Source organism: Vigna unguiculata, chromosome 5 (genome assembly GCF_004118075.2).
Source record: "Vigna unguiculata cultivar IT97K-499-35 chromosome 5, ASM411807v1, whole genome shotgun sequence".
Classification (NCBI taxonomy): Eukaryota; Viridiplantae; Streptophyta; class Magnoliopsida; order Fabales; family Fabaceae; genus Vigna; species Vigna unguiculata.
The window spans coordinates 14,358,409-14,385,029 of NC_040283.1; the positions used below are offsets into that span (position 1 = coordinate 14,358,409).

Genomic DNA, 26,621 nt, shown 5'->3' on the forward strand with positions numbered 1-26,621 from the left:
TATAATATTTGGATTGGTTAAGTTGTGATATTTTATTTTGTGAACTATCAATCTCTCTCGAGCAAAAAGGTAATTAATATTTAAGATGTTGACATTCATCAATAAATGTCTTTTAATATGTATATGATAGGAATTATTGGAAATATAACATTGAGTGTGATATTTTTGACTTATAACATATAAATATGTTTAAATCTAATCTTATAAATTTCATCTTATGAAGTTAAATTAAACACAAATTTATCTAATGAGAAGCGCTAAATATCTTATCACATATTTAAGAGATAAACTTACTTAATAATCATGTAATATTAATTATAAAGTAATAGATAAAATTATGTATCAGCCATGATATATTAATGATAAATTATAATTAGGATATGTGTTTTTTTTTATTTGTAGTCATGTATACTATCTTATTTCTGTTTTTGACTAGAAACTCTACGATTCAAATTTAATCTGGTAATTTTCTTATGTAGTTTCTTTTGTGTTCATTCCTATTAAAATTTTCTTTCAATATTTTTATTATTTTCTCTTTATTCATATAATGATAATTGACTTCTACGTTTTATTAAGGATAATAAAAATACTTACAATTTAAAAAAAATATATTTTTACTATTTTTACAATTATTCTTTTATTACATCAAATCTAGTTTCATAAAAAAAAAATCATAAATGATAAATTAAACTTCTTATCACTTTAATCATTTACTACTTTTATAATCAACGCACTTGTGCTCGTATTTATCATTTCGGTTAATATTACTTTACTTAAAAGTTTAGTAAAATATATTTTGAGTTTAACATATGGTTAATTTATTAAATAACAATAATAACAACACAACGTATAAAATAAAATGAAAAATATAATTCTAGAATTAAGCTTTGTTCATTGAAATTAGCTTCTATTATTCTTTCTTATATATGTGTGTAATTACATTTAGTAATGCAGATTTGCTGAATAATGAGTCCAAAAATGAAATGCATGACATTAAATTTAAAATTGAAGTCAACATATTTAATTCATCACAAGTTAATAACATTGACATTCTTTTCAGTATAAACAAATATAATTTTTAATATATATACCTTAGATAAACTATATTAAATATAAAGATTCTAAAAATGATAAAAAGATCTGCTAAATAAAGTTCTAATAATAATAATAATAATTTAATAGGCAAATATAGCAAAATAATAATTGACTTATAATATTCTACATTAGTACGGTATTAGTAACTCATGCAACATTGTAACTAAAAAGATCTCATGCAACATAAATTGTGGGAAAATGAAGACTCGGTGACTTATTATGAATAGTTATGTGAGTTCTTTAAAAACCTTTCAATAAGTTTGGCAGTTTCGGTGAAAATTTTAATGTACCAAACTCTATAAAAGAAGTTTGACAAAGTACAAATAAAACTTTCATCACAAACGTAAATAGATGTCACTTTGTGAGTGAGCTATCCACAGTATCGTTTAAGCATTTAATGAGAATTAAACAATGAGTTATTACGTTCAAAAGTTTCTGGGGGAGGATCTTAGTGTGCTCGTAGGGGCATGCCTCCCAAAATTTTAAATTCTTTTAAGAATATATATCCAAAATTTTTAATTTAAAAAAAAAATTATATAGTATATATTATATTAATGAAATTAAATTAGATAATTTTTTTTATAAAATATAATATTTAATTTTAATAAATAATAAAATTAAATATAACAAAAAACAAAAAAGTTTATTAAATTTTTTTTATGTTCACTTTTATTGTCTTAAGTTTTTCACATACATGTTTTCTTTTGTTTTTTTTTTTTAAAAACAAAAATAATAAGCTAGACACAAATTCATTATTTCTACTTACATTTTTCATCTATTCTCTCTCATATTTTAATATAAAAAAAAGTAACTCTCTTTTATCTTTTGATAGTGAAATATTAGTTTAATAGTTAATATTTTTTCATGTCATAAGTTTTTTGTATATTTATTTTTTATGAGTATAGAAAGAAATATTGTGTACTATATATTTTTTTTCATAAACATATTTTAGTCCTGACTTTATTATCATATATTTTTCTTTTAATAATTACGTCTTTCAATTTTTGATTAAATTTTGATAAATTACTTTCAGTCTTAAACTTTTTCTTTTAAATTGGTACATTGATAAAAATAAAATAATATATTTTTTAAGTGATAAAAGGGAAGATATCAATGAAGAGAAAAACAAGACAAATTTACTTCTTTATATATTTTCAAGTATCATGATCCAATTATTGACTTAGAGAAACATTTCTTAAGAATTAAAAAGTTATATGTGGGGGTTCCATACTAATTTTTTGAAACTTATACTAGAAAAGTGTTATCAAATATGAGGTTAGAAAGATATGAATTTAGAAAAGCTTAGTAAAGATAGGTTCTATATCAAATATAGCTTCAAAACTATCATTTTTTAGTATATTATTTTGGCTCCTTCAAATTTTTTATCAAGATCCACCACTGAAAGTTCCTATCATAAATTGTAAACGTCTTGATCATCAATTAACAAATTTGAATTCTCTTTGAAGTTATCTGGTGTTTTTTATTTCAAAATGAAAGTTGCTCAAAATGAAGAGAGTAATTATTAGTTGATTCGAACAACATTCAAATTGTTTTATTTTTTTGGTATTTGATAGTATTATGAGATTGTAGTAGATAGACAATGATAATATAAAGGATAGTATGAGTAATTTTGTGCAAAGAGAGAAGCAAAAACAATTATTGAATCAGTGGATAATTTGTCTCTACTATTTCAAAACATATATAACCAATAATAATAACTGACCAACAACAACATAGTTTTTTAAGGAAGTCATGATTAACAATTTCATAACAATTTGTTTAACTCCTAAAACATAAATAATAATAAAATAAAAATAACAATCCTAAACAACTAACATACTTCTTCTTGGTTTAGGAACTACAAGCACCAAGTTTCATTCTCAGGATGTCAAAATTGATTGTTGATAGAGACTTAGTAAATATATTAGCTATTTGCTCTTCAGTCTTACAATAGACAATAGTTACAACATCATTCCTTTGTACTTTTCTCAAGAAAAATAACTTAATATTGAAGTGTTTAGTTTTCCCATAGAATATAGGATTATGGGAAATAGTTGTTACAACTTCATTGTCAACAAAGATCTTAGTGTTTTCCTTCTGCTTAAGATTAAGATCCCTCAATATCTTCCTAAGCCACAAGGCTTGATTGACAACAGTTTCAACAATAAACTTTGCTTCTACAGCAGATTGAGCCATTGTTTCTTATTTCTTTGAACTCCATGAAAAAGCTCTAGAAGATTAAAGCAATATCTTGAGGTGTTTTTCATGTCTTCAGTGCACCTTGTCCACTCAATATCAAAGAACCCTAACAACTTGAAATCCTTGTTTTTCTTGAACTTAATGCCAGAATTGGTTCCACCTTTGATATATCTAAGTACCCTTCTAGCAGCCTTCAAGTATGTTTCACTTGCCCAATGCATGAATCGGGATAAAATTCTTACAATAGTTAAGATGTTTGGTTTATTGTTGTAAGGTACATTAGACAACTATTCAAACTCCTAAAATATGCATCATCTGCTCTTTCAGTTCCATCTTCCTTGTTGAACTTTTCCTTTATATTCATAGGAGTGTTCATAGACTTGCACTCTTCCATATGAAACTTCTTGAGAATTTGCTTGCCATACTTTCTTTGACAAACGAAAACTTCATCTTGGTTTTGTTTAATATACATTCCAAGATAATAAGTCATCAATCCAAGATTACTCATCTCAAACACTTTCATCATTTCCATCTTAAATTCACCAATTGATATTATATTGTTTCCAATCATTAAAAGATCATCAACATAAAGACAAATAATGATAGTCTTAACCTTACAATGTTTGATGTTAAGAGTGGAATCATATAAGCTTTCTATTTACAAAGCCTATATTTAATAAATGGTTGTTTATTTTATTGTACCAAGCTCTTGGAGCTTGTTTCAAATCCATATAGCACCTTCGTTAAAAGATAGACCTTGTCTTCTTCTCCTTTTTTCTCAAATCCTTCGGGGTTGCTCAACATAAATTTCTTCCTACAAGAAACCATTCAAAAAATTTGATTTAACAACCAATTGGTACACTTTCCTGCCCATTTGGGATGTAACAAATAGGAGGAACCTGATTGTATCAAGCCTGACAATTGGTACAAATGCTTTTGAGTAGTCCACTTCAAAAACTTGAGCATAACTTTTACCCACAAGTCTTGCCTTATGCTTATTATTTGAGCTATTTACATTTAGCTGCCATGTATCATTTTTTCGATCATGTGAAACTCCTCCTCCGTTGTTGCCATCCAATTTAGATCATTATTTGGTTCTCCAAAATCTGTAATTTCAAAAAGTGCAATGCTACAAGATTGATAAATACTAGAAAGCAATTTAGCATCTCTGACTGGAATGTCACCCATCGTTATATTTTGCTAATCTTCTTCTCTTTGTTCTTTAGTAGTTGTGATAGTAGAGAGATATGGTTGGTTTAAGGATTGATCTCTTTGCTCCAAGTTCTATTCTTCGTTCTCCACAAAGTGTGCATCTTTACTTATGACAATATTTTCTGCTTGTGGCTGAAAAACTCTATAAGCCTTAGATATTATGGTATAGCCTACAAAGATTCCTTATATTGCCTTATTGTCTAGTTTATCACGCTTAACTTGTGGAATATTAGTGAAACACAAACAATGAAACACTTTTAAGTTTGGAGATGGTTTATATCCATACCAAGCTTCAAGCAATGTCAGATTCTTTGGTGCCTTTGTAGGAAGTCTATTATGAAGAAAGACTGTAATATTTGTCACCTTGGCCAAAAATTGTTTTGGTGGATTTTTCTCATGTAGCATGCATCTTGCCATTTCCATAATGTATTTGTTTCTTCTCTCACTAACTCCATTTTATTAGGCAGTGTAAGGAGCGATGAATTGGTCTTCTATGCCAACATCCTCCCATAATGCATTAAATTCTCCTGACGTGTATTATTTTCCATTGTCTAACCGTAGAGCTTGAATGTTTCAGTCCATTTGACTATCCACCATTTTTTTGAACTTCCAAAACATTCCAACCACTTCTAACTTAAACTTTAAAAATAAAATCCAGCAAAATCTTGTAAATTGATCAATGAACACAATATAGTAAAGGTTGCCTTTGAAATATTGTGTTCTTGGTGGTCCACATAAGTCAATATGGACCAATTGAAGCTTTTGTGTTGCTTTCTAGGCTATTTTTGAGAAAGATTTTTTGTGTTGCTTCAAAATTGACATGCTTGGCAATGAGGAAGAGGAACTCCTAAATTAGGTAAACCTTTCACTATTTTTTTTAAGCAGTCATAACCTTTGATGATGATAGTGATCGAGCCTTTTATGCCATAACTTTATGACATTCTCCATGATAGGAAAAGAAGCATGTTCTTCCTCCAATAGATTAAAGGTGAAGCTCTTTCCTCTCATCTTCATCTTGAATAGTTCTTCACCAAAGGCATTTATTTATCAAACAATATTTGTCTTCCAAATAAACTTTACAGCCTTTCTCCATCAAATTACCAACACTTAACAACTTTTGGTTAATTTCAAGAACATACAAAACATCAGATATAAGTTTTGTTCCACGAAACCTTTAAATTCCAATAATACCATTTCCCTTAACTGACATATGTTGTCCATTGCCAATTCTAACTTTTGAAGTTTGTGTGCCTTTTTTAATTCCTTGAACAACTCCTTGTTATGAGTCATGTTATTAGTGTAACCACTATCAATTAACCAACCTTCAGTTGAACCGTTACTTGAGAAACAAGTAGAAACAAAGAGTACATCCTCTTCCTCTTGATCAACTACTTGAGCATCAACTTCTTGTTGAAATTCTGGTTTGCAAATCATTACATTATGACCAAGTCTGCTAAACTTGTTGCATTTTGCATTAGGCCTTTTCTAGCATTTAAATGAAGGGGGACCACTTTACCACAATGTTGATAAGGTGGGTAACTTTTCTTTTTACATTTTCCTTTGTGGTAATTATTTTTAGTACTTTCGTGTCTTGAAAACTTGTTCTTCTTGTACTTTTATTTTTACTTAATCCAACTTCTTGACCTTTTGCTTGTAGAGCACCTTCAACCATGTGATCTTGCCTCATAAATCTTCTTTATTCTTGGGCTTGTAAATCATGTATGACTTCTGCCAGAGTAGCCTTGGACAGATCCTTTGTTTTCTCCAATGTGGTTATTGATTTTTCATATCTCTCATGAACTATAACCATCATTTTTTAAACTATTATGGAATCAGAAAATTGAGTTCCAAGTAGTCTAACCTTGTTAACAAAGCTTAGTAATTTTTGTAAGTAACCTTTAATCATCTCAAAGTGTTCAATATTTTGCAATTCGAATTCCCTCATCAAATACAGAACTTGTATGCCTCAAATTCTCTCATCCCTTACATACTTTTCCTTAAAGTAATCCCAAATTGACTTTGTTGACTTGTAATTCATGATCCTAGTAAATATGGTTTGAGAAACACCAACAACTAGGTATTATCTTTCCTTTGCCTTCTTTCTTTTCTTCTCTTTGTAGATCTTTATTTGGGCCATGGAGGGATTGTCAAGTAGCAGAAGTATTTCATAAACTTCTTCCATGACTTCCCACAAATCCAAAGCTTTTGGGTAAGACTCCATTTTCATTGCCTAGAGATCATAGTTCTCCCCATCAAATGTAGGACAAGTACCTTAAGAGAAACCTAATGCAGCTTCCATTCCACAAATCCCTCAAGAATATAGCTCAAATACAAAATTGATGGCATTATGAGATTGTCGTAGATAGACAGTGATAATATTAAGTTGAATATATGCAATTTTTGTGCAAAGAAAGAACTAACTACAGTTAAAATCAAAACATATATAACCACTAATAATAATTGGCCACCAACAATGTAGTTTTTTTAAGGAGGTCATGAGTATTTTTGAACTATTTTTCTATATTTTAGGTATTTAGTTTACATACCTATATTTGTGGTTATTTATTATATTAAATAAAGATTTCTCAAAGCTTCACATCATGTATATTATGAACTTTCGTGTTCAATTATTTTATTTTATTTTTTCATTTATCATTTTTACATATTGTTATCATTTGTAGTGTGTTATTTTATTTGAAGGGCATATATTTTGTTGTGTGTACGACATTGGCACTAATATGGAAGTCCAATACAAGGCTTAAGAGTACCCATGACCAGAACAATAGCTAAATTGGCCCAGGAAACTTTGCAAAAGATGGTAGCTAATCTAATATAGAAGCAATTACATGATGGGGCCCAAAATGTGAAGGCCCACATGAGGGGGTGTTACTCACATGTATTGTTTGTTTAGAATGATGATAGAAGGTCCAATTGTTAAAATTTGAATAAAATATCCAGAAGCCTGGTGTTGTTATTTTTTTTTTTTGTAAAAGGGTATAAATAATTTGAAAACAAATGGAATAAACAAAATGTTTGAGATATCATTTGAGGTTAGAAAAATCCTCTACTAGGATTTTTCCTGAACGATTTGATCTTTTCAAGAAATTTCTAATTGTAATAGTGATCCTCGAGACTCATCAAACCTCCTAGTTTGTGGGATCTTCTATGTATTTTTTTTTTCATTTAATTGAAGTTTTATAAGTCAGAAGTTCTATAGGTCAAAATTTATATTTCCCAATTCTACAAATTTCAGGATTCATCATTGATAACATCATCTTCTAAATTTCATATTTGTTCATATATATTTTTGGTAAGTTATGTCCACACCTTAGTCATGTCCAAAATTCATTGAGGTTAAGAACAATCCACATGAGACAAATCGCAAAAACTTCATGGAATGTTTTAAGCACAACTCAGAAATATGTTGTCAATATGGGCAAGTTTCATGCCTTTTTACATGATTTTGCATGACATGACTATTTTTTATTTGTTTGAACTACGTATAGAATAATTGAGCTCACATGTAATTATTATTATTATTATTACAACATAGTAAAAACTTAAAATGAAGGAGCAACACAATGGTTGGTTGAGATTTCAAGGGATAAGTAACACTTGCATGGAATAATGAATGACGTTGGGAACACGTGACAATGAAAGAGATAAGAAACTTTTCAATTTCTTTCTTGGTGATGATCTATATACACACAATAATTTTTTCACCAATAGAGAGAGAAAGAGGGAGGTTGCAAATGATTACTTAACCATGTCTACAATGAATTGTTAGCAAATCATAAGAGAATGCACAATCAAAGACAAATGCTAGTTAAATTCTTGAATTTGATTAACACATGAATTCCAATAAAAGAGATTATTAATATGTTAAAAGCGTAAGTAACACATATGCAGTCAAACTAAATAAAATGTGTTATGACTTTGGGAAGGTTTTGAAATTTCACTTACTACATTTTGCATGCATATGCTGCAAGATATGCATATCACTTCAAACATGTATACTATCTTACCTACATAAAACAAATATTCAAGGTTTATATGAATTGTTTAGGGGGTATATTAACCACCATATACCAGATCAATACTATATCAAAACCTTAAATATGAGAAACTTATAAAAATAAGTCGTGTAAAAAACTCAATTTTCTATTTTGTATTTTGTAATTGTTGTATCAGTAACTAACATTCAGTTACTTTGTTGTTCATATATACCTTTCAGTAATGAGAAAAAAATTCAATTTTCTCTCTGAATTACTTCTCTCTGATAAGTGCATTGTATGTGTTTGCGTTGTTGTCTCATCCAATCAATCAAGACCAGTAGTGGTATCCAAAGCTTAGGTTCAAACAAGAGAACCTATGTGGTGTGGTGTGTTTTCTGGAAGAAATCACCAAAGTGTGAAGCTTGTTGCGTGTATTTCAGGCTTCCATGGCTGCTGGAGGGTTGATTTCTAGTAATCTGACTATGTTCAATGGAAAGTGCTATGAAGATTGGTGCATCAAAATGGAGACAATTCTTGGCTTCCAAGATGTGGATGAGATAATGAAGAAATGGTTGTAAGAAGCCTTCAAGTATGCCACAAATGAAGTGAAGAATGTATACAAAAAGAGTAGAAGACTAGACTACAAGGCTAGAATGTTCTAGCATCAATATGTGTCAGCCACTATCTTCCAAAAAATTTCGAAAGCCACAACGTCCATGGATGTGTGGGATATTTTGCAAGAAACATATGGTAATTATGGAAAGGTGAAGAAGTCTAATGTTACATAGTTGGCAAGTATACCAAATCGTACAAGTAATATAGTGGACAAGTCCAGATATTGTTTCCCATAAAGACTAATGTGATTTAAAATAATTGGTTGTTTGGTAATAAAGGAGAAGCATAATGAAACATTTTGGTGTATAAAAATAAAAAATAAATTTAGAAATAAAGAAATAATAGTAATTCATGCAACGAAAACTATGAACTTGATTTAAGAAATTAGATGGTAAAAGCTCCACCATGATTGAGTTTCATGATTCCTTGCGAAGTAAAAACAACAAACAATATTTTTTTACTTTCTTCTCTCACATTCACACCTTTTGTGACAAGCTTCAATTTTATTGCAAACAAGCCTAAACTTAAATAATAAAAACTCTATGTCTAGTAATTTTTATTATTAAGTTCGTATTAATGAACTAAATGCTAATGTTAAGAATGACAAATGACCAAATTTATGTCTAGCATGTTAAATCAATTAGTTGTTCTATCCTACTCAGGTTTTCTAAACTATCTTTTGGATTAGCCGGTACTCCCGCATATGCACCATATCTAGAATATGCAGTTGAAGATCATAATTAGGTTTTCCAAACTATCTTTTGGATCAATAGGTATAGCTGCATGTGCAAAATTTATAGACAATGCAGTTGAAACAAGAATAAAACATAAGAGATGATGGAAAAAAATTATATTGAATGATGAATCCACGGAGAATTAAGAATGCATTACACCCAATCCTCGTGAATAAGAGAGTTAGTCCTAGACATATTAAATACTAGAATAATGATGAAATTGAATGCCTTCAGCCTTTAGAATGCGCTTCTACAATCTAGTTCAGTTAGATCAAGTTTCTTTCTTTACAAGTGTGTGTTTCATCCTCTTTTAGACCATCAATTTAGACTTGATTTTGTGCTTGAATAAATTATAATAGATAATCCTTGATATATATCTTTTAATCTTCGAAGATTCCATATTTTTTATATATTCATCAAATCTTATGATTTGTAGTTGAAGTAATCAACTCGGTGGATAACTGTTTTTTTTTATATATTCTTTTTATATTCAGCAATCTCCATTGATTTTATTGATAATCTTCTTAAATCTCTGAGATTTCCATTTATCTACAAAATATAAACCAAATATTTATCTTTTCCAAATTTATTAAATAACATGGAATATCCATAAAGATAATAAAAAAATAATAATAAAAAATAAAAATATGATAATGTCAATTATTAGTTAACATGCAATCTTTGCAGAGATAGTATGAGTTATTGTGCATGTCCGAACAAGAATCAATTGTAGAATATATTGGTAGACTATAAGTATTGGTTAACTCTATGAGAGCATGTGATGAACCAGTGAAATACAGTAAGGTGGTGGCAAAATTACTTAGAACCTTGACACCTCAATTTGATCATATTGTTGTTGCAATTGAGGAATGTAAGGATCTTAAGAAGATGTTCGTTGAAGAACTACAGAACTCACTAAAGGCCCACGAACAATGGCTAATTGAGAGAAAAAATAATGAGAAAAGCATTGATCAAGCCTTTCAAAACATAGTTGATCATCAAAGGTTTATAGGGCGTGGTGGTAGAAGAGGAAGAGGAAGATCAAGGGGTGGTAGAAGTGGAGGAAGAAATGGAGAATTTGTGAGCAATCAGGTGAGGAGAATGGTAATACTCAGAAAAAAGGTGCTAGTGCTAGGGGAGGTAGACAAACCAATGGCAAAGGCAAGAAGTCCTAAGAAAAAAGAAAGGTATAATGTTATACGTGTGACAAGTTTGATCATTACTCATATGAATGCCGACAAAATGATACAACCAAGACTAACAAGAAAGGTGATAAGGCATATCTAGCACAAGATGAAGGTCATTTTGACTCAGACCGTGTAGTGTTGATGGTCACTACTAGCAAGGGAGATGATGATTTTTGCTGGTATTTGGATACAGGTTGCTTGAATCTCATGACGAGAAATAAGGAGTGGTTGATCAATCTTGATCCAAGCATGAAGAGCAACATAAGGTTTATTGATAATAGCACCATAATTGTAAAGGGAATTGAGAGAGTACAACTCAATTGCAAGAATGGAAAGATGGCATACATGAATGATGTACCATATGTTCCTTCTATGAAGAATAACCTTTTAAACTTGGGGCAACTGCTTGAAAAGAGCTATACTATGTCTATGCAAGAGAATTAGATCGAAGTGTTTGAGATCAAATAACGACTTATGTTCAAGGCATTTATATCCAAGAATAGAACGTTTAAGATAAACTTAAATGCAGTTGTAATTCAATGCTTATCAGCTATTAACTTTACAGAAAAGAATTGGTTGTGGCATTATCCGTATAGACATTTAAACTTTAAAAGTTTAAATCAACTCAATAGTAAGAAAATTGTGAATGGCATGCCTCTGATATAAATTTCCAAGAAGATTTGTGAACGATGCATGGTTGGTAAACAACCAAGATAGAAATTTCAGAAGTCAACACATCAAAGAGCTAAACAACCATTAGGAGTGGTACATTCAGATGTATATGGACCCTTTGATTTTCCATATCTCACAGGCAATAAGTCTTTCCTAACTTTTGTGGATGAATTGACTAGAAGGATTTGGTTGTACTTATTGAAGGAAAAGAAAGAAGCCTTTACATGTTTCCAAAAATTTTGCAATCAAGTGGAAAGACAAACTTAGTGGAGAGTTAAGATACTCAGGACCGATGTTGGTGGTAAGGATAATTTAGAAGAGTTTGGTGAATTTTGTGTTACAAGAGGCATAAAACATGTGGTAATAACCCTTTATACACCACAACACAATGGTTTGGTAGAGAGGAGAAACAAAACTTTGTTGGATATGACCGGGTGTATGCTCAAAGGCAAAGGTCTACCACACAACTTGTGGTGGGGTTCTAGAGAACTGGGTCTTTTTTCCCAAGAAGAAATAATCAAAATGGAGAAGTCCTAGAAGTCTAGTTTGACTCTGACTGGTGTAGAGATAAAGCTAATTGAAGAAGTACATTTGGTTACCTATTTAAGTACATGAGTGCATCGATCTCGTTTCAGGAAGCAAATGATGGTGGCACTCTCTTCTTGTGAAGCATAATACATTGTTTATGCAGAGACAATTTGTCAGTGCTTATGGTTGGGAACTTTGTTGGAAGAATTGAAGCTCGAATATAGGAGACCTCTGCAGCTACTAGTGGATAATAACTCTGCCATTAGTTTCTCAAAGAACCCAATCTTCCATGGCAAAAATAAGCACATAGAGACAAGTATAATTTCCTCAAGGATCAAGTATAGAAAGATTGAAATTAGTGTATTGTCAAACAAAAGAACAGAATGTTGATGTCTTCACCAAGCCTCTAAGACAATGCAAATACGAAAAACTTACAACTTTGTTGGGTTTAAAGTTGATTGATAATATGGATTAAAGGGGTGTGTTTTATAAATCCATATTATCTTCTACTTTCTGTTTTGTAACTGTTGTATCAGTAATTGGCATCTAATTACTTTGTTGTTCATATATATTTTTCAATAATAAAAAAAAACACTCAATTTTCTCTTTAAATTCCTTCTCTGATAAATGTGTTGTATGTGTTTGTGTTGTCTCGTCCAATCTATCAAGAACCACCAAAATATTCAATCAATCCTAAAATGTCAAACTTATAATCATTTAAAGAAGTTTCAATGTCTTCTATTATTATAGGTTTAATGATTTAATCAATAAAATTCATATTTTCCTACTTTTATCCTATGTTATTAACATTTATTATACTGATTTTTAACTCCTAAATAATACTATTCAAGTAAACCATCCCAACAAAATTAATTTACTGCAACTTATATAGGAATTTTTTAATTTTCTATTAAAATTAATGAACAATAAATAATTAACTTAAAATTATCAAATTTTTATAATAATCTTTTTTCTAATTTTTATTATTATAGATATATTTAACATTATTTTTAATAATAATAATAATAAATTTAAAGTAAATAATAATTATTAATATAACCCCTTTAAACAATATCCTTTAATATAATTCTTATGAAAATAATTTCTATTAACAAAACAAAACAGAAATATTTTAGTAAATTCTTTTAAATATTTAAAATTAAAAAAAAAACTTCCATAGAAATTTGACCTCCTGAGTGAGACCGAGTTTGAGCAAGTAAAGTAAAACCAGAAGAAAACAATGATATGAAAGAAAAAAAAAAAGGTTTGTTTGGATTATATTTATCGTGAAAAAAATAGAAAATTACACAAAACAAAGTAGCCTCTTTTTTTATTCTTGGCTTAATCTGTATACGGTTGAAGCGAAGCACGTTGTTTCCAAAGCCGAGATCATACGCTGCCACGTGTCCCTCATACTGGACAACTTCGCTCACAGTCGTTGATTGACTCAACAGCGTGAAAACTCTGACAGAAAATGAAGGTGGACGCGAACCTGACCAGGTTCACAACGTTGTTCTCACCCTTTGTTTGAACCTCAACACAAGTTGCGTTGTCGTTGAAACTCGAAAGCGTGAAATCCTAACTAACGGAAAAGAGGAAAGAAAAGAAGAACACCAAGTTTTGTTGCTGTTTCTTGTTTTACCTGTGTTTTCTCTGTGTCTCGCCACAATGATGGAAGAAACAAGTGCCTCCAACAACAGATCCTCAAAAGGCAAGAAAGAAGACCTTTTCCATGTACTTCACAAGGTTCCTTATGGAGATTCCCCTTATGTCAGAGCAAAACACGCCCAGGTACATCACCTCTTTCTTTGCTTTAATCTCAAATTATTTAGATTCATTCTTTAAGGAAACGTGATTTCGTTCGTCGTTTTCCATGAACACTGAATTATCCTGTTATGGCGTTTTTCGTTTGTGTCTTTGTTTTTTTCAGGGATTGATTAATTGATTGGTTTCTAAATTACACCAGTTGTTTTTGTGTATCTGAGGTTCATATTGAGATCGAGATTCATATTTGTTCCGACGGTTGATTTATTTGATGTGTGATTCATGATTCCCGCTTTCGTTGTTGTTTGGTTCATGAACCGTGTGTGTTTCTAAGCTTAGCATAGAGTTTTTGTTTTTTTTTTTTTTAAATTCACTGTGAAACTTTGAAATCCTAGCTAGCGTGACACATTAAAATGTAAGAATGTAAAATCTGCCTATAAAAGAAGAAAAAAAAAACAAATCAAATCAAATCAAACTTATCCTCATAAATGGAAAACAAGAGTCTTGCACATGATCTAAATGAAACTAAAATTAGGAAATTAATAACTATAAATCATTAAATTACTTATAATTTGATTTCTTACACAATTAATAAGACAAACCTAGGTAGAACATTAATTCGCCTAAAATTCAGTTTATTATTATTTATTGCAAATTAACAAGACAAACTTTAAATGAGGTGGAACATCAAATCACCTAAAATCAGTTTATTATAGACAAACTTTAAACCAATAAGAAGAAGTAGAACATTAACTAAATCACCTAAAGTTCAATTTATTATTTATCCTGAAATTAACAAGACAAACTTTAAACCAATTAAAAGATGTAAAACTCAGTTTATTATTTATCTTGAAATTAAGAACAAAAACTCAAAATCAAATAACAGGAGGTAGAATATTAAATTGTGTAAAATTCAGTTTATGATTAATCTGGAAATTAATAAATTAAATGATGTGAATTATGAAGCTGGTGGTGAAGGATTTGGAAGGTGCAATTGTGTTATTTTGGAAAGCAATAAATTGTGGGGACAAAGTGGACAGTGCTCTGAAGGACATGGCAGTGGTGATGAAGCAATTGGACAGATCAGAAGAAGCCATTGAAGCAATTTCTTCATTCAGAGGCCTTTGCTCCAAACAATCCCAAGAATCCCTTGATAATGTACTCATTGATCTTTACAAGGTATAATTAATCTCCTTTTTAACCTCTTTTAACTTACTTCAACAAACAAAATATTGATTATTTTTTATACAAACAAAAATTATGACATAAATAAAAGATTTCTTTTTTTAATTTTACTAAATTTTATGTAATTGGTCCCCTCAAATTTTATACATCTATAAAATAAAATTTTAATACTACTTGTTGAAAATCAGTCAATAATCTAAATAGTATTTTGTTGTACCATTTATATAAAATTTGATTATATGGACAATATATATATATATATATATATATATATATATATATATTTAAATTTTATATTTTTGCAATAAATTAAAATTTACTAGTGGGAGATTTTATGTGGCATATCTAGTTTATTTGAAACCAGGTGAGTGATATAGTTGTTGTTTCTTCAAAGTAAAAACACATTTTTTTTCAAGCAAAGTTAAGTTTATTTTTACATAAAATTTATTTAAAACATTATTCAGTAAAAATAAAAAATACAAAAATATGAAGTTTTTAAAACTGTTTACAAAATCAATTATGTGTTTATTTAATAATTACGAGATACAAGTAAGTGTTGTAGGACCACAAAAAATGGTTTAAGAAACTTTTATAAATGAATCCCTGTTTAAGATCCCTATACTCTTAAAACTTTTATAACATTGAATATTATCATGTTTTTTAATGATCCAACTATTCTTTTCATTGTCCAATCATTTCAAAGATGATAAGTGTTCAAGATTTTTTTTAATTTACGAGAACAAAGTAATAATATTTTATTACGTTATTTCGCTGATTAAGACTATGCTTAGTTTGATTTATTTAATGCTCCTGACTTTATAAAATAAATAAGTATAACTATTTTTGTAAATGATCCTCAATCATATTTGTTGATGGTCTTAATTGTGAACATAAGAATATCATTAAATAGGATCAAGTTAGTTAGAATTTAATTATATTTAAGTCCACTAAATATAACCTTTTTCTTTTCTATTTGTGTGAAGTAAAGTAATTTCTCCAAAATTGGAGTCTATGCTATTTGCTTCCCTTCTTCTTCTTTTTTTTTTTTGTTCTTTTCTATTTACCCCCTCCATCTGAAACTGACTTCTCAAATAATTGTAGTTTTAACCTTTAAACAAAATTCAAAGCTATTGATATTCTCAGTTTTTTATTTTTATTTTGGCTCCAATTAAACCCTATCAATATTTGTATTTGCAGAAGAAATGCATTATTGAGAGAGTGATATTATTTTAATAAGTGACATTCATTATTTCTTAATCATGCGAAACAAAATTTTAGTTATTAATCGAATTTTTCAATGGTAAAACCCTTGAAAGTTCCAAACATGAAAGGACTATATTAATTAATTTATTACATTGTTTCATGTTCTTTCTTTCAGTTATACGGTATGATTATCATGAGAGGTTTAAAAAGAGAAGAAAACCTCGCAAATCTCAAATACTTATACTTATCTATATGCATATTTTTTTGGTATAATTTAATTTGTTTTTATTATTTGTCGGTGCTATAAATAAGATTCTTTATTGTTTGGTTTATAATAAGTTTATTATACTTAAAATTTGATTTGTTGGTGATAGAAATGTGGGAAAATAGATGAACAAATAGAATTGCTGAAGAGAAAGTTGAAGTTGATCTACCAAGGTGAGGCCTTCAATGGAAAACCCACCAAGACAGCACGCTCTCATGGCAAAAAGTTCCAAGTCTCTATTAAACAAGAAACTTCAAGATTACTGGTATTTTATCTCAAACAAACCTCTCCTTTTACTTATTAATAAACCTTTTTATTTTCTACCTTGATTTGACTTTTTAAGATTATAGGTTAAATAGATTCTTTTTATTTCAATATTATAATATTTTTTTCAATTTCATCTTAGTATTTTGAATGCTATAAACCTGGTTTCATTTTTAAAAATAAAAATGTTAAAATAATCTTCTTCTTTTTTTAATTTATGGTTGATAACATTAATGCAATATTTCGTAACACTTCTCACTCATGTCATGTGTCAGTCTCGTTGAAAATCAATTTTAACTGATGGTATATCGTTTGTTAATCATGTCATGTGTCATAATTTGATGAAAGATATCATATTATTTTTTTTAAAAGTAAATTAAATTGACAACATTCAAAATGGTAAAAGGAAATTGAAAGAATAAAAGAGTGTATTTGACCTATTAGGTTATTACCATTGTTTTTTGGACAGTTACATATTTTAGCGTTGTTAAATGTACAGGGAAACCTGGGCTGGGCCTACATGCAAAAGACGAACTACATGATGGCGGAAGTGGTGTATCGGAAAGCCCAAATGATTGATCCAGACTGTAACAAGGCCTATAACTTGGGCCTGTGTCTCGTTAAACAAGCCAAATATGAGGAGGCCCAAGTTATTCTTGAAGCTGTGTTAAAAGGAAACCTTCCAGGCTCAGACGATAGCAAATCAAGGAAACGGATCCAAGATTTGCTAAAGGAGTTGAGGTCCATGCTACCTCCTCCACAATTGTCAGATCTTTTGGGCCTGGATGATGAGTTTATTAAAGGCCTTGAACGGTTGGTGAATGAATGGGCCCCAATTAGATCAAAGAGACTTCCAATTTTTGAGGAGATTTCTTCATTTAGAGATCAATTAGCTTGTTAAATTCCTATACTTTGTGTATAGATTTTTGATGGACTGAGAGTGTTACTTTTTTTTTTTAAGAGTGAGGAATTGAATGAGTGAAGATCTTGATGTAAATTAATAATGTGAAGAAAAAAACAATAAGACTATTGTTTTTATGAACTTCAATGAGGGGTTTTCTTCTTGTACCCCCAATTTTTCTTCATGCACCTCAATTTTTGTGTAGAGACCATAATGTCCCTAGAAAAAATAAATAAAAATCATTATATGAATAGTTAAGCAGTAATTATTGCTTACTCACTGCTTACCAACTTTATTTATTTTTCAACAACTTCATCTTTTATAAATATGCTTCCCTAAAACAATTTTTCCCTCACTCGTACTCTCAGTGCACCACCACTTAACGAATGGTTGCTCTTTTTTAATGTTGGAGCTGTTTCTGAAGAATTTTTCTTCTCTTTCGTTCTTCCTATCAAGAATCTTGCCATCTTTCAGTTTTTCCTCCTCCTCCACATTATTCAACTTCATCCAGGTAAGATTCATTCCATTCGAAAAGTTTTGTTAACATTTTCATTTGATTAAAACACGTTTTTTCTTTCTTTAGTATAAGTGTGAAAGAATTTACTAAATGAAAACCGACTTTTGAAAGTTGGAAATTACATATTGTAAAAGCCGTTGGGATATACCGGCTTATGAAACCTATAAAAATCGGTTTGTGAAAGCCGTAACAAGCAATTTTTTGAAAGCGATGAGAAAGAACCGGCTTTTGAAAATTGGTGTTACCAGATTTTGAAAATCGGTGTTACCAGCTTCTGAAAACCGATGTTACCGGCTTCTGAAAATCAATGTTTCCGTTTTTAATTAGTTGTATATGTATTTTGCACTGTCTTAGCTTATGTGTTATTCTTTTTTTAGGCTGTTATAATTGGTTAATTTGGAGATGGAAGAGTTTATTTTAAAGAATTGACTAACTTCCGAGGAGTGAACCATAGCTTAAATATGGAAGATTCTTCAATCTTTATTCTTGAGATCAATGGCGATTACACTGTAAATTTTACTACTCAAGAAGTATTTTCTACACATGATGATTTACTTGAGTGGGTACGAGGTGTTGCTTTTCAACTTGGTTTTGTTATTGTTATTATAAAATCTGATACAGCTAATGGTCAACCTGATAGAAAGACATATGTGTTGCTAGGATGTGAAAGAGGTGGGAAGTATAGAAAATATAAATCTGACATTCAACCTAGTATAACCGAGACAAGGAAATGTGAGTGTCCTTTTAAATTGAGAGGTAAACCAATATCTAGTGGAGATGGTTGGGTATTGAAAGTGATATCTGGGTGTCATAATCATGATCTCTCTAAAACTTTAGTTGGTCATCCCTATGCTGGTAGATTAAAGTCAGATGAACAATCATTGCTTATCGGCGTGACTAAGAGTCAAGTTAAGCCTGCAAACATTTTGCTCACCCTTAAGGAAAATAATGAAATAATGTCACAACAATAAAACAGTTGTATAATGCGAGATATACTTATAAGCGATCTTTAAGAGGGTGCAAAATTGAATTACAACAGTTGATGATGTTATTAGAACGCGATAAATACATTCATTGGAGTAGATGTGTCGAGGATTTTGATGAGGTCAGTGAGCTTTTTTGGACACATCCTAATGCAATTAAATTGTTGGATGCATTTAATATTGTTTTGTTGATGGATAGCACCTATAAAACCAACAGATATAGGTTGCCTCTTCTTGAGATAGTTGGTGTCACATCGATAGGCCTGACTTTCTCTGCTGCCTTTGTGTTTTTATCAAGTGAACGACAGAATAACTTCATTTGGGGTCTCCAAAGGCTAAAAGAATTGTTTATCACATGTGATGGTTTCCCTAAAGTCATTGTAAATGATAGAGACCTTGCTTTAATGAATTCCATAAGCATTGTGTTCCCTGAATCTTATCATCTTCTTTGTCGTTTCCACATTCAGAAGAATGTTAGAGCCAAGTGTAAAATGTTAGTTAATTCTATGGACTCATGGGACGTTGTCTTGGATGCATGGGAAAATGTGATGGATTGTCGAGATATATCTACTTTTGCGGATTACGTCATGCGATTTCACTATGTTTGTAATGTTTGGCCTTTGTTTTTTTGAATATATTAACGACACATGGATAATTCCTTACAAAGAAAGATTTGTGAAGGCATGGACAGACAAAGTAATGCATTTGGGACAAACAACGACAAATAAATTTAAATTTTATTTTATACTTTCTTGTTTAACATGTTATTCTTCTTGATTTCATGTATTTTAGAGTTGAGTCAGCCCACTGGAGTTTAAAGAAAGTTTTGGGAAACAATATGGGTGACTTGTGTTCATGTTGGGATGCAATACACAATGTTATGATGTTGCAACATAACGAAATCAAGGCGTCATTTGAAAGAAGCCTACATGTCAAGACTCATGATTTCAATATTATCAGGTACAAGAAACTAGTGGGTGTTGTATCAAGATTTGCTCTGATACTCATTGCTAATGAGGTTGATCGGGTTAAAAACATTGGATTTGATAGTGAACTTTGTGGTTGTATGTTGAGGTAAACATATGGTTTACCTTATGCATGTGTATTAGCTAGATATGACGCTGGTGTGATACCTCTAGGTGAATTACACATTATGTGGAGTAGATTGAGTTTCTCTGATCTTTTATCAGCTGAATCAATACCAGAGTTTGGCATTCAACAAGAAATTAATCTCTTGATTAATCGATACAAAGAAGTTGACATTACAGGAAAAGTCACAATCAAGCACAAGTTGAGAGAAATTGTTTGTCCGGAACAAACATCAATGATTGCACTGATGCATAAAGTTAAAACTAAGGGTGCCCAAAAGACTCGAGCTTATAGATTTGAAAGATCTACTAAGCGTGACCCCTCATATTTTGACCACGTGGACGCCTTCCATGATAGTCATTTGGGAAAGAAAGATTTTCAATCTAAGGCAAAGGCAAGGGCAGAGGGTACTTATGAATATATGCAACAAAAACGAATACTTATGATAGATCAATTTCATGTCATTTGTCACCCTTATATTCTTGATGTCGTTGATGTCATTGCTAATGGGCATTGTGGATACAAATGCATTGCTGCTTTGTTGGGTATGGGTGAAGACTCTTGGCCACTTATCCGACATGATTTATTTAAAGAATTGAGTCAATACCGTAACGATTATGCGAGATTATTATGTAGTTATGACCGAGTCGAAGAACTAAGGAAGTTCTTGCTAGTAGATTCAACTTCTGGGGTATTTTCTTTTACTTAACTTTGAATTAAAATTGACATGTTATTTTTATTAATAATTTTTATAACATTGACATTTTATTATATTCAGGGTAACATGGACAAATGGATGATTATACCTGACATGGGATATGTTATTGCTAATAAATACAATGTCATATTAGTGTGTTTGTCATTGGTTCAAAATATGACAATACTTCAACTACGTTCTACACCACCCGTTGATATAAGGCAACATCGAATGATCAGTATATGACATGTTAACGGTTCACATTTTGTGCAGGTATGGTCGATAATTTCATGTTTACGCCTCACATTTATTACATTTTCTCTAGCTAATAGTGTAAGATCTGCAGAATTTAATTAATTAAATAAATAAATAATTAATAAATGCGGGGAGGTAGTGTATTTATGACATTAAATTCTAATGAGTATGACGTGGAAAAGTACTAGCTCAATTGGTTGAGAGTACTTTATTGTGTGTGAGGACTTGGGTTCGAGTCCTATGTGTGCCTTGAATATGAATAGGTTAAGAAGACCTTAGTAGAAATAAAAGGGCAAATTGGGGGAAATTGAGGGTTTTGGCAAGCTGAATTGTTTTCCCGAATAGAGAGCACGAGTTTTAGGGTATTGGCAGATTGAGGGAGGTTTTGGGACTGAATTGAGGGATAGGCAAAGAAGGGGGTTGTTGGTGTTTTTTTAGAAGCTTCAAGTAATCCAATACTAAGCCAAAAGATCCAGGTTAGGGGAGTTGAGCCCGAATTTCTGTGTTTATCGTATTGTCCTGCATGATCTTTGATGAAACTATGTTCTGAATTTCGTGTTGCACATGAGGGAATTGGGAGTTATGGGTTTTGGTACTGTTTTATTGAATTTTTGGCCTAAAAGCATGAATATAATGGGGTTATGCACTGTATATACTGTGATTATGCAAAGTTAGGTTGTTGGGGACCTATTTTCGTGTCCAATTATGCATATATGTCTAATGAGATTGTGTTGAATGAATGGTATGAAATTGGAATGTATTTTTGGGTGCGATTGTTGTTGTTGTGTGCGTGAAACATTGCCAGAGTCTGCATGTCTCGCTCAGGCGAGCCAGGCTCGCCTAGGCGAAATATGCAGGGACTCATAAACCTTTTTCTGCTCGAGCATCTCGCTCAAGCGAGGTGATTTGGTCTTGGGCGACAAACCATCTCGCTTAGACGAGTGTGTCTCGCCTAAGCGAGAACCCGTGTGTGTCTTGAGTGATTTGGTTGCACATCTCGCGCAGGCGAGATTTGTTGTTTGGGTGAAAGTGCGTCTCGCTCAAGCGAGAGCCTCTCGCCTAAGCGAGAGTTCGAATAACATTCGGATGGTGGCTTAACTCGCAGCCCAAGCGAGAGATGAGATTCTTGGGCGAAATGTAATCTCGCCCAAGCGAGTGTAACTCGCCTAAGCGAGGGTTCGAGGCTGGATTTATGCATGGTGCTCGCTCAGGCGAGGTAACCTAGCCTAAGCGAGATGAACTGGAATGCTTAGGCGAGAACTGGAAGTTTAAGCCAAGGATGGATGGATGATAGGTTTAAAGGCAATAAATTTTGCGATATTGGATTGATTGAAGTTTGAATGGTGATGCGTGATCTATAAGGCTTCTAAGATATCTCGATGGTGAGCTTGCTGGTGTTCCATGGGTTGTGGCCCAGAACGTATCCTTGAGTTATGGCTCAGGATAGGGGTTAAGCACGTGGCATTCTATGGGTTGTGGCCCAGAATGACTTCCCTTGAGTTGTGGCTCGGGATAACGGATGAACACGAGGAACCTTTAAGTTGTGGCTCGGGTTGGCGAGTGTTGCTGGTGTGAGTGTGCTGGTTGTGGCCAGTACAGATGGGTCCAGATGGATTGTCCTCCTTAGTGATTCGCTGACGAGTTTGGTAGTTCTGGGACGTTGCGGATTATGTTCGTATTTGGGAACTTCACCTGGCGTTACGGTGTGTGATCCGTAGCATGATTTCCGCATGTGCTCTATCAGTTGTGGCCATGTGAAAAAACTGGAACAAGTCTCCTTGATGTGCACTGATACTACATGGTTGTGGCCATGTAGAAGGGAGGTAATGATGACTTCCTTGATGTGTGTTGATGTTACATGGTTGTGGCCATGTGATGAAGAAGGAGGAGGTTCCTTGACGATGAAGTGATATCATACATGGTGGTGGTCATGCGGAATAAAAGAAGAGATTTGTTTTTAATGTGTTTTATTATATATACATATATGTTTGGTTTATGTTTATGTGTTATGATTTTAGCTCACCCTATCTGCTTGTGTTTGGCGATGATCGTGTACGTGGTACACGTGAGCAGATAATATTGCAGGTGAAGTTGGTGAGACTTAGCTACGGAGAGGGGATAACTTGAGAGTTTTACATGATTTGTTTTGAAATATGTTGTAAACTCTGATAAGAGGCTTTATTTTATGTTCAACTTTTTTTTTATGATTTATAAACTTTGGTTATATTTGGAATTAATAAAAATATTTTAAATTTCCCGTGATTTTGAGAAATGAGGTATAATTAAATGCGGTGTAATTAATTACTTTTCTTTATTTTATTAAAAATTCGTAATATCCTGACGGGATGTTACAAATAGTAACATATGGTCATGTTTATTACACTTAATAATTTTCAGGTTAAACTACAAGATGGTTGTCCTATACCAATGGTAGACATATTTGGTCTCATTATTGTTTTTCCAAGGCTAGAGCATGGTCATCCTTTTATGTTAGTAGGATGCAAAAATTCGTGGAATTGATTGGTGTTAATTGTAGTTATGTAGACCTACATTGTGACTGATATATTACATTTGTTATGTAAACCTACATTGTGACTAATACCATGAATAACATTATCTAATAAAATAAAGTCCACAAATAAAATAGTCTAATACCATAAATAATAATGTAATAAAATAAACTTCAACGTTGAACATTTCAGTTTTCTCGAGTTGTCTCGACATGTTCTTCAAATGTCTCACGAGTAACTTGCAAGGCCTCTTGAGTGCTATTCCATGTGATCGTTCCCTCACTAACTTCCCTACAATCAACCATCCTATGTAAAATGGCTACAACTTATCTCAGTACACCCTGCAACCATCATAACATGATGTCAAAATATAATAAAGTTTTCTAATCATAACGTAAATAAAGTTACTCACTCGTACACCATTTGATGACTCTGTCTTTTTGGGTACATGTACATCATCTGGGACGTCACAATGACGTTAGGTCATGAGACTTGGTCGATCTTCATCAGCACCTGCAATGACATAAGGATGTGATACACGTCGAAACCACTATATGAATCCCTCAGCACATGCAAATGTGCGGGAAGCAGGAGTGAACTATCTCAAGACATGTCTCTCGTAGTGTAACCAACGATCATCAATCGTAGTCATATCAATCTCTTGAACCATAGTTGGAGAGATGAGAATTGACTACACATAGCCATATTGCCTTAAAACCCTTTTTGGCAAATGACGATGAAAAATACCTCCATGTCGAATGAATCTAGAGAAAAGAGAGATGGGCTCAAACGGATGAGTGATGTGATAAGTAGCATAAGGGCTCCAAATTACCCATCATATGTCAACATATCTATCTGGACTCGAACGTCTCTCACATAGCATATTTGTCGCCCTGTTCGAAAACGTGCCATCCGAGGTTGAGTCTCATCATAATTACCCACCATTTCCTTCCTTCCCATACCAGGGAAGTGCTCATATATCCAACTCTACATAAAAATAAATGCAAGTTTATTTCATTAACAACTTTTAAAAGAAATTCAAAATGAAAGTTAATGTATACCTGTAAAAGGGTCGGATATCCAGCTAATTGTATTGTATATGCAAAGCATGCATCTCCTAGTTGTTCGTACATGTGAACAAGTGCAGCAACTCCCCATGCATATCCACCGCATGGTGCAAGATCTCTGAACAACAAAAGGTACGATACACTAATATATGCTAAACTTTTGTCCGTAGTAAATATTGTGCATCCAATTAGATGCAACAAGTAAGCTCGTGCGACATACTCCCATTGCTCAGTCTCACAATAATCTTCATACAAATCTTTCAACCAACTCAATCGCACACGGGGCCCCCGACATTGTCTTAATTTAGTTGTGGCCTTTGCCCGATCCACCCCTAACAACTCAATTAGTGGTGCCATAGCACTAGCATTATCTAGAGGGACATTGGGACAAAATTGTCTGATTATAGGGACATGAAGAAGCATGGACACGTCATCAAGTGTCACAGTCATCTCACCAACCGGTAGATGAAAACTATTTGTCTCTCGGTGCCACCTCTCCACAAAGGCATATATCAGTCCCTTATCAGCATACTCATATGATATGTCACAAAGAGGCATTAATCCAGAATTCACAACAAACTCCTCAACATTAGGGTGACAAACTCCTAATTTATTGCATTTTTTACCATGGGAAATCAATTTTAACTCGCCCCAGTCCTAGACAAAAGATTTACACATCAAACCATATAAATAAAAAAGACACATCATTAAAAAAAATTAATCATAACACTAACCTCGCCTTGCCATAGTAAAAATGCAACGTGATCAGAATAACTAGTAAGTAAGGAGGTATCATATGGACCTTCAGGATATGCAGCCCCTTCTTCGTGCTCCTCTTGCACTTCTCCAAAATTTTGTGGCTCGTCAACAACAGAGTCATCATCGACATGTTGGTGTTCATGAACGACATTCACCCTTGGTACACCAACATCACCTTCACAGGCTCTTTTACGAGCAGATGCAGTAGGTCTTATTCTCTTGCCTTGTTGAGAGCTTTCTCCTCCAACTAAGTGAGCACCACGAGTCCTTGCCATCTAAAAGAAATTATCAATTCAAATATAACAAAAAAAGATAAATAAAAATAAATAAATAAATCTTTTTCGAAATTTCCATAACCAAACTATGTTTTGAAATCAGTCATACCAATTACAAAACCCATTGCACAAAATCGGCTTATAGAAAGCGGAATTCAGGATACCGGCTTACGAAAGTCGGAACAAGTGGTTCCTAAAAGCTAGAATAATCGGTTCCTACAAGCCGGAACCACCGGTTCCTAGAACCCGGGAAGAAAATAATTTGCGAAAAAATTGTGGTTCTGTTGCCTATAAGTTGATGAAGACGATTTTCAATTTCAATTTACAAAATATGCATCAGCAACAATTATTAAACATTTCTCAACACATCCAAAACTTATAATAATACTACAAACCATTAAAATAACTTACCGTTCAAAATGGAACTACCGATCTCGTACACGGTTGAAAATGTGAGAAATGGCTGAGGTAATAAAGGACTGGTGCAAAACAAAAAGCAAAGAAACGAAAAGTAAAAAAAAGGAAAAGAAAGAGAGGGGTGCAGCGGCTGTTGGGAGGAGAAGGAAGAAGGTAAGAAAGATGTCGGGTTTTTTATCTTTTTTATCCTAGTCAACTTTCAGTCAAAGGTAAGGTTAATATGGGAAATTTGA

General features: G+C 32.0%; 3 protein-coding genes across 3 annotated transcripts; 2 read left to right on the top strand and 1 right to left on the bottom strand.

The window, feature by feature from the left end:
• The first annotated feature begins 10,618 nt into the window (after positions 1–10,618).
• On the top strand, positions 10,619–11,481 carry LOC114184383. The gene is made up of 2 exons (XM_028071695.1): positions 10,619–10,942; positions 11,062–11,481. The coding sequence occupies exons 1-2, from the start codon at positions 10,619–10,621 to the stop codon at positions 11,479–11,481; spliced, it is 744 nt and encodes a 247-aa protein (XP_027927496.1).
• Positions 11,482–13,705: 2,224 nt separating this feature from the next.
• LOC114183657 (protein SULFUR DEFICIENCY-INDUCED 1-like) lies at positions 13,706–18,084 on the top strand. The gene is made up of 4 exons (XM_028070746.1): positions 13,706–14,028; positions 14,968–15,180; positions 16,764–16,919; positions 17,418–18,084. Exons 1-4 carry the CDS (start codon positions 13,906–13,908, stop codon positions 17,817–17,819), a joined length of 894 nt encoding a protein of 297 aa, XP_027926547.1. The 5' UTR covers positions 13,706–13,905; the 3' UTR covers positions 17,820–18,084.
• Positions 18,085–24,698: 6,614 nt separating this feature from the next.
• LOC114184385 (protein MAIN-LIKE 1-like) lies at positions 24,699–25,971 on the bottom strand. Its single transcript, XM_028071696.1, has 4 exons — positions 25,672–25,971; positions 25,158–25,594; positions 24,932–25,055; positions 24,699–24,857 (listed from the first exon to the last, which is right to left on the bottom strand). The coding sequence occupies exons 1-4, from the start codon at positions 25,969–25,971 to the stop codon at positions 24,699–24,701; spliced, it is 1,020 nt and encodes a 339-aa protein (XP_027927497.1).
• Between the last annotated feature and the right edge of the window lie 650 nt (positions 25,972–26,621).

Coding starts and splice junctions, on each gene's coding strand:
- LOC114184383 (XM_028071695.1), top strand. CDS start 10,619: ATGAGAGCATGTGATGAACCAGTGAAATACAGTAAGGTGGTGGCAAAA. Junction 10,943..11,061: donor GAGAATTTGTGAGCAATCAG/GTGAGGAGAATG, acceptor ACGTGTGACAAG/TTTGATCATTACTCATATGA.
- LOC114183657 (XM_028070746.1), top strand. CDS start 13,906: ATGATGGAAGAAACAAGTGCCTCCAACAACAGATCCTCAAAAGGCAAG. Junction 14,029..14,967: donor TCAGAGCAAAACACGCCCAG/GTACATCACCTC, acceptor TGAATTATGAAG/CTGGTGGTGAAGGATTTGGA. Junction 15,181..16,763: donor TACTCATTGATCTTTACAAG/GTATAATTAATC, acceptor TGTTGGTGATAG/AAATGTGGGAAAATAGATGA.
- LOC114184385 (XM_028071696.1), bottom strand. CDS start 25,971: ATGGCAAGGACTCGTGGTGCTCACTTAGTTGGAGGAGAAAGCTCTCAA. Junction 25,595..25,671: donor TTTTACTATGGCAAGGCGAG/GTTAGTGTTATG, acceptor TCTTTTGTCTAG/GACTGGGGCGAGTTAAAATT. Junction 25,056..25,157: donor TGTGAGACTGAGCAATGGGA/GTATGTCGCACG, acceptor TTTGTTGTTCAG/AGATCTTGCACCATGCGGTG.